General features: G+C 50.0%; 4 protein-coding genes across 4 annotated transcripts; 2 read left to right on the top strand and 2 right to left on the bottom strand.

Annotated features, from left to right (window-relative positions):
• Window positions 1-1324: 1324 nt before the first annotated feature.
• Window positions 1325-4138, bottom strand: LOC111067578 (ankyrin-3). The gene is made up of 4 exons (XM_022356744.2): window positions 2938-4138; window positions 2530-2862; window positions 2362-2465; window positions 1325-2300 (listed from the first exon to the last, which is right to left on the bottom strand). The coding sequence occupies exons 1-4, from the start codon at window positions 3749-3751 to the stop codon at window positions 1476-1478; spliced, it is 2076 nt and encodes a 691-aa protein (XP_022212436.2). The 5' UTR covers window positions 3752-4138; the 3' UTR covers window positions 1325-1475.
• Window positions 4139-4182: 44 nt separating this feature from the next.
• On the top strand, window positions 4183-5962 carry LOC111067580 (DNA polymerase delta subunit 2). Its single transcript, XM_022356747.2, has one exon. It carries the CDS (start codon window positions 4289-4291, stop codon window positions 5582-5584), a length of 1296 nt encoding a protein of 431 aa, XP_022212439.2. The 5' UTR covers window positions 4183-4288; the 3' UTR covers window positions 5585-5962.
• On the bottom strand, window positions 5612-6023 carry LOC111067583 (U6 snRNA-associated Sm-like protein LSm8). The gene has a single exon (XM_022356750.2). It carries the CDS (start codon window positions 5938-5940, stop codon window positions 5653-5655), a length of 288 nt encoding a protein of 95 aa, XP_022212442.1. The 5' UTR covers window positions 5941-6023; the 3' UTR covers window positions 5612-5652.
• A 24-nt stretch (window positions 6024-6047) lies between these two features.
• LOC111067582 (39S ribosomal protein L46, mitochondrial) lies at window positions 6048-6974 on the top strand. The gene has a single exon (XM_022356749.2). The coding sequence runs from the start codon at window positions 6137-6139 to the stop codon at window positions 6920-6922; it is 786 nt and encodes a 261-aa protein (XP_022212441.2). The 5' UTR covers window positions 6048-6136; the 3' UTR covers window positions 6923-6974.
• Window positions 6975-7014: the final 40 nt, after the last annotated feature.

The raw sequence follows: 7014 nt of genomic DNA, 5'->3' as shown, positions 1-7014 counted from the left end.
AACGTGCACATTTTCCTGCAAACCTGTTCGTTTGACTTGTTTGATGGTTTTACGAGTGTCAAAACTTGACAGCTTAATAGACATTTTTATGGCAGGCAATCGCATTTTCATTGTTATTGGGGTGGGTGATGCACAGGAGCGAGAGAGAGGAGAAGCACGCACACAAACACATACATACACACATACGTATACATATGGTGGTATGGTATGTTGTTGGTGGCTGCCCCACCGAAAGCAAGGGATGGATGCTGTAAGCTCCGCCGCTAACGGCGAAAAAGCCTTTGCAAGCACACACACACACACACACACCCCCAATTCATATAGAAATATGTACGCATGTATGCATGTATGTATGTATATTATATCCTACGCACAAGCAGACACTCCCCAACAACAACAAGCAACGGGCCGTTTTGTTTGTTTACCGTTATTTCGTATCGTATTTTCTCTCTTTTAGCTGCGCGACATCTTTCTGTTCTTTCTGTGCACCTGTTCGCATGTTGTTTTTTGTTATAGTTGTATGTGTGTACGTGAGCCGACAACTTCGTCAGGAGAGGGGATGGGAACGGATGGGTGCTTTGCGTTTGCTTTGGTCGGTCCCGTTACCCAATACAATCTGCAGTTCAATTTAAAACGGTTGCAGGTTCCAGGTACATATTCTGTGTTTTCCACTTATTAAAGCTTTATTTGGCATAAATCTTTTGTTCGATTTGTATCCAAGTTAAGATTGCGAAAATGTTCTTTATTTATTGATGATTGATCGTTATCAATTCGATTGAAAATACATTACAGATACAGAGATTAACAACTTTTTAGCAACAAGAATGACAATATTTATTACATAACATCTCGTCAATTGCAAATACAATACAATATTCTAAAACACCCAATATTCTTCATCAGTTCAAAAGCCTCAAGTTAATGCAGATCTCCGACTCCGAAATACGGTTACGGCATGAGATAGTATCAGCAGGGGGATAGGATAGTATCGGTGCAGATAGGAATAGACGTCCCCTGTCGGCCGGCAGCTGGGCACTGCATACAGTTTACCATAAAGCGCATTATACAATAGCTATACAATCTGAATACGTATACAATATACATAAATACAAAACATACGAGTAGATGAGCGTTCTCTTCCTTTCCAATAATAGAATTCGTATCAAAGAAATTGCACACATTTGATTTCGCCAATATTTTAGTTGTGTTGTTGTTGTTGTTGTTGTAGTTCTCTTGGTACATGCGTTTTAGCGTTTCCATATATAATATATATATATATATATATGTATATAATTATTGTTTAGCCACATACGATACCTCGTCGTAGGTGTATTAGTATGCGGTAAATATTTATATTAAACAGTACTCGTATATAGCTTAGGGGCAACATAACAATTGCAGTAATGATTGATTTTAGTTCTTTGTGGTTGGGTTTCATTGGTCGTTAGGGGTTAACATCGACGACGGCCCACTTGTTATCTCTCAAACTGCAGCACATAGTCCTTCAGGGGGCCGGGCAGGTTCAAGCGATTGACATTTGGTGCCAGTTTGCGGTTCAGTGCCTCGTAGATGGCCCAGCGTGCCAGTTGCTTGAGGCTGCGCGGCTTGCGGTAGAGCGAGGATATCAGGGCAATAAGTTGCTCGGTCTTCTTGCTGGGAACTTGGGCAACGTAGAAGTTGTGCAGCGACTTGAGGCAATTGTAGAGCGGCTCGTGCTCCATGGTCAGGTAAAAGAGGTGGATGATGCGCGTAAAATTCAAATGCGGATCGTTGAGTATAAATTCCTTCTTCGTTATCAGTATAATATAGTAGAAAAGCAGATATCGAGAGTTTGTGCGGAAGGAGTTGCGGAACGTGTTATCGCCCCCCAAGGCAGCGGCGGCCCCACCGCCGCCCAGGGCCTCGCCATAGCTGGCTATTTCGCTCGAGAAGATCGCTATACCCGGCGTGGTCTTGCTGCTCAGCACAATATTGGGATCGGCCCCGTACTGAATGAGCGTCAGCGTCAGTTCGTGTATGCACTCCATGTCGTGGCAAGTGCGCACATTCTGCACCATATCCATGACAGCCTGCAGAATGTGCTGATATGTCTTGTTGCAGTCCAGGCCATGCTGCAGCAGCAGCAGCAGAATGTTCTTGATAAAGTCAAAGTTTGTGCGCTTCTGTGCATCACAATTGAGGGTAAAGTTCTCGCTAACCGTGAACACGAGCACGTGCAGCGGCTTCAGATTGGCGCGATACGAACAGTTTGGATTCGCCCCATGCTGCAGCAAAATGCGGATGCAGTTCAGATAGCAGACCTAAAACGACATGACTGATTATACCTCTCTGGCAATCTCTCGAACCTTTGCTAGGACTCACCTTCATTGAATGCGTAAAATGGTGCAGATGGTCCTTGTTGATCAGCGGCACCAACAGTACCATTATGGGCACGGACCCATCCCGGCCCACAATGTTTGGATCACCTGCAAGAGTATGTCCAGTATACCCACAATGTCCCAGAAACGATTCAATGCATGGTGCCCTTACCATCCTCCTTGATGAGCATGTTGAGCAGCTCGTAGCAGACCTCCCAGTCGCGCAGGTGGCGAAACACACAGGCCATGGCACTGTTGCCCGCCTGATTGATGGACTGTTTGGCTCCGTTCTGCAGCAGGAACCGCACCAAATACAAAACATCCCACTTGCTCCATTTGTCGTAGCCGTAACGAGCCTCCTCCAAAGCATAGCGCACGATGAGTGCATGCAGCGGCGTATTCCCCAGCGAGTCGGGGGCATTGATCAGCTCCTTGCAGCCGCGTTCCAATAGGATGCGTAGAGTAGCCAGCGTATCCTCGGCGGGCTTACGAGCAGCAAATATAACTATAGCATGGGGAATTTCGTTTCGCTTTAATTACATTCTGTCATCACGTTCAGGGGTTTAATTCTAGAACTCACCGACATGCAGCAAGGTCATCTGCTGGGTACAGGTACGAACTGTGGTCACGGCCCCCTGCTGTATGAGCAGCTCGAGAAAGCGGCCATCGTGCAGCACAGCATGGTGTATCGGATAGTACTCATCCATGATGAGATTTATCTCTTCGGATCGCGTCAGCACCAGCTGCTGGACACAATTCCATGCACCGCGTTCGCAGGCCAAATGCAAGAGGGGCTTTTTAACGCGAAACGGTATCCAAGGCTCCTCCATCTTCTGTGTGAGTAGGCTTAGGACATTGTACTGGTCACCGTCGATCGCATAGCATAGAGCATTTTGCAGCTTGTTGTTCAATCGCTCGCTGACGTCGTCCACATTGTTGTGCCACTTGCCGCTCTCCTCGCAGTTGTGCGTGTGGGCGCCGGGGAAGCACATCCGGGAATCCACGTCAATACGGCCACCGTGCCGCAGGAGAAGTTCCACACACTCCTCGTACCCACGGAGCGTAGCAATGTGCAGCGGCAGGGAGCAGGGTGAACGGTTCACATCGGGCCGATGGCGGTGCAGCAGCCACTTGGTGAGATCAATGTGATTGAGGCCGACACTTCGCTGCAGGATGTTGTATCCGCAATCGTCGTGTATGACCAGGATATTCTCGTTCTTCGGTATCTGGATGAGGAGGCTTTCGAGTGTTTGCAGCGAGATTTTCGGATTGGCCCGCAGTATTTCGAACAGCGTCTGGATCTTCTCCTCTGTTGCCTTCGACACTTTGTGGCCATCTCGATGTGACAGCAGTGCCGACCCAGAACGGAACACTTGGCTCACGGAGCCACCCATGTCGCCTCGCTGGCTGGCGTCTCGCTCTTTAACCCTGCTGAAACCACACTTTCATGTTTCACCGTCCTGCGACGCAGTTCTTGTTGTGGCCTGCCTGCTGTGGAGAACAATAAACAACAATATGCGTAGCAGTCCAGTGCCCCCCACCCCAAGTCGTAAAAATCAATACGCTCTGTTAAACATTCGCCCAAATCAGCACAGGACACTGAACAGGAGGCATGAGGCACTCCATTCACGCTATCACATTGTTCCACATCTCTTTTGTGCAGAGATTTACTAAATGCATTGCATTAACACGTCCAAAACTCTTTTTTTCCAAATCACAATACACTTTTTCGCTAAATTTCGGTTGTGCTCTTCTTCTTCTTTCGATAAATGCAAAATAAGCAACTGTGTGTGTATAACGGATAACAGCTGAGCGCCGATAATTATCGAAAAGCAGCTAAAAACAACAAACAAAAATTTTGCGCCAAATTCGCCAACCACACTCGTTTCGTTGTTTATCCCCACAAGAATATATCCATAAAAGCGTAAACAATGACTCTACGGTTGGAGAGCTCCTACGAGAACTTAAGCAGCCAATATCGGCTGAAGGAACACGATTACCAGAAGCAGTTCTGTCACCTGTACGCCCACCGGCTGGCCGAGATGACGCGCCTGCTGACGCCGCTTGTCCAGAAGAAGTGGGGAAAAACAGAGACCATTATGAAGCTATGCGAGCTGCGTGGCGAACAGGATGTCCACTGCATCTTGATTGGCACCATCTACAAGCACCAGGCGCACAGGCCCAGCATCCTGAGGGACATATCCGAGGAGAATCAGTTGGCACCCCAGCCGCCGCGACAGAATTACTCGGAGCCCGAAGACAAGGTGATACTGGAAGATGAACTGCAGCGGGTGCGTTTACAGGGTGAGACGCTGAAGACCCAGCTCATGGCCACCGGCATTGTTTGCGCCGTACTGGGCGGCACCGATAGCGAAGGCTTCTTCAACGTCGAGGATGTAATGTACTATGAGAGTGGGCCACAGAAGCCACTGCCTAACAAACGCAACCGTCTGCTGGTGCTCGTATCTGGCTTGGATCAGCTGCAGGCCCACACCTATGTGGAGGCCCTAAACCTATTTCAGTACTGGCTCAGCGGCAGCCTGGGCAACGGGAAAGATGCAAAATCGTTGGTCCGATTGATCATAGCCGGAAACTCGGTGCGCGGCAGTGCGATGGCGCATGTTCCGACCCTGCAGGTGGCACGCACACAAGCCAACGACAACGACACTGTCCAGGCGGTCACCCAGCTGGACAGTTGGTTCGCCTCGTGGGCGCAGTGCCTGCCCATCGATGTGATGCCGGGCGCCTACGATCCGGCCAACTTTATGCTGCCCCAACAGCCGTTCCACAAGTGCATGTTCCCCCAAGCGGCACAGCTCTCGTCGTTCCAGGCCGTCACAAATCCCTACAACTGTCGCCTGGATGATGCTCTCATTGTGGGCACTGCAGGTCAGAATGTGGCAGATCTCCTACGCAGCACGTCGATTGAATCTTCGCTGGAGGCCCTGCGCTGCACTCTAACATGGGGCCATGTGGCGCCCACAGCTCCAGACACTCTGGCCTGCTATCCGTACATCGAGAGCGATCCATTCATCATGCGCGAGTGTCCCCACGTGTACTTTGCAGGCAACTGCGAGTCCTTCGAGACGGCACTTCATGTTACCGCCGAAGGGAAACGCACCTGTCTGGTGTGCGTGCCCAGCTTTAGCAAGACGAAGAGCGTCGCCGTGGTGGACTTGGACTCGCTCTCCTGTCGCCAGATTAACTTTAGCGTAGAATCTGAATGAAATTTAAAGTCATGTGGAAGTAAATTAAGTTTTGTAAAGATAAAGAGTCTTGTTTTATTCGCTATTCATTAGTGCACAACGGGCCCCAGGGGCTCTCCTCGAATGTTGGCGAGGTCCAGGCGGGAGTCGATGCTTTCGTCAATCAGTCCAATTACAGCAATGTTGTCGCCCCGGATGATGTGCAGCCCCAGCACAATCTGCTCTATGCCGGACGACGTTGAGAAAACCCTCTCATGGCACTCGTCGATGATGATGTTGATGGTCTGGTCGAATCCCTTCAGTGTCCCGATGAAGTTCCGTCCATCCGCAGTGATTATGGACACGCTGTGGTTGATATAGGACTCCAAGCCGGACATCTTTTGATTTATTTGTGTGAAAAAAGAACAAACACAAATCAAGATTCGGCAAACACTGGCGACGCGCTCTCCGATACCGATAACGATTGGTGGCCAATGCAACTCGCGAACATCTGTTCGCCTGCTGCTGCTCATGTAATCGGGGCTCGTTTTGGATATTTTTTCCATAAACTTTTTTTTAATTAAAAACTTAACTATGCTGCGACGCTTTGTGCAGGTGGGAGCCAGGCAAGTGACGCGCGCCCAGTCCACAGCAGCCGCCCAGGAGAAGTGGGATCTTTACGCCGGCGTTCTCGTGGAACGACTGCCCGTCGTCTCCAAGTCACTCAGCCCCGTGGAGCGGCAGTTTCAGGACTTGCTGTGGCGTGTCGAGTACGAGAACAGCCTAAAATCCGACCATGAGCTCAAGAACGAACGGGAATTGGTCCAGGCTGAGCTCATCAAGCAGGGAAAAGTGCAGGTGGATCTGGACGAAAGCATGACCAAGCAGACGGCCCAAGATCTGAAAGATGCGTACGTCGAGGAGCTGAAGAAATTCCAATTTGGCTCCCGCTCGACGCCCGACGATGCGGCCAACAAGACCAGCTCCACAGACCGCTGTCTGGAGGACACGCTCTATTTGCTGGTGCAACAGAAGCTGGGCCCGCAGCAGCACATGATTCTGCCGCAGGGCAAGCGCCAAGACGGTGAGTCCTTGCGCCAGACGGCGGAGCGTGTGCTACGCGAACAGTGTGGCAGCGAGCTGCAGGTGCTCTTCTACGGCAACGCACCCGTGGGCTTTCACAAGTACAAGTACCCCAGCAATCAGCGTGCCGAGAGCGTCGGGGCCAAGGTATTCTTCTATCGCGCCTCCCTCCGCACCGGCCAAGTGGGTGACAACAAGACGCCGAGCACCAAATACGAGTGGCTGCCCAAGGGTGCCCTCGACGGGAAGCTAACGAATGCCGCCTACGCGGATAGCATAAAGAAGTTTTTGTTATAATTGTAAATGTTAATCTGTTTTGTAAAGAATAAATGGGAACCCCCGAAGGTAATTGTGTGTGTTTACGTTCTGAGCTGGAGAAGGAAACTTCG

This window comes from Drosophila obscura, unplaced genomic scaffold (genome assembly GCF_018151105.1).
Source record: "Drosophila obscura isolate BZ-5 IFL unplaced genomic scaffold, ASM1815110v1 contig_1, whole genome shotgun sequence".
NCBI lineage: Eukaryota > Metazoa > Arthropoda > Insecta > Diptera > Drosophilidae > Drosophila > Drosophila obscura.
Note: the sequence above shows the minus strand (reverse complement) of the source record. Positions and strands in the feature narration are given on the sequence as shown.

Bases quoted from the DNA above. Each gene is read 5' to 3' on its own strand.
- LOC111067582 (XM_022356749.2), top strand. From the start codon at position 6,137: ATGCTGCGACGCTTTGTGCAGGTGGGAGCCAGGCAAGTGACGCGCGCC.
- LOC111067580 (XM_022356747.2), top strand. From the start codon at position 4,289: ATGACTCTACGGTTGGAGAGCTCCTACGAGAACTTAAGCAGCCAATAT.
- LOC111067583 (XM_022356750.2), bottom strand. From the start codon at position 5,940: ATGTCCGGCTTGGAGTCCTATATCAACCACAGCGTGTCCATAATCACT.
- LOC111067578 (XM_022356744.2), bottom strand. From the start codon at position 3,751: ATGGGTGGCTCCGTGAGCCAAGTGTTCCGTTCTGGGTCGGCACTGCTG. The intron at 2,863-2,937 runs GTGAGTTCTAGA...CCCATGCTATAG, and splicing joins GATGACCTTGCTGCATGTCG to TTATATTTGCTGCTCGTAAG. The intron at 2,301-2,361 runs GTGAGTCCTAGC...ATGTCGTTTTAG, and splicing joins ATTTTACGCATTCAATGAAG to GTCTGCTATCTGAACTGCAT.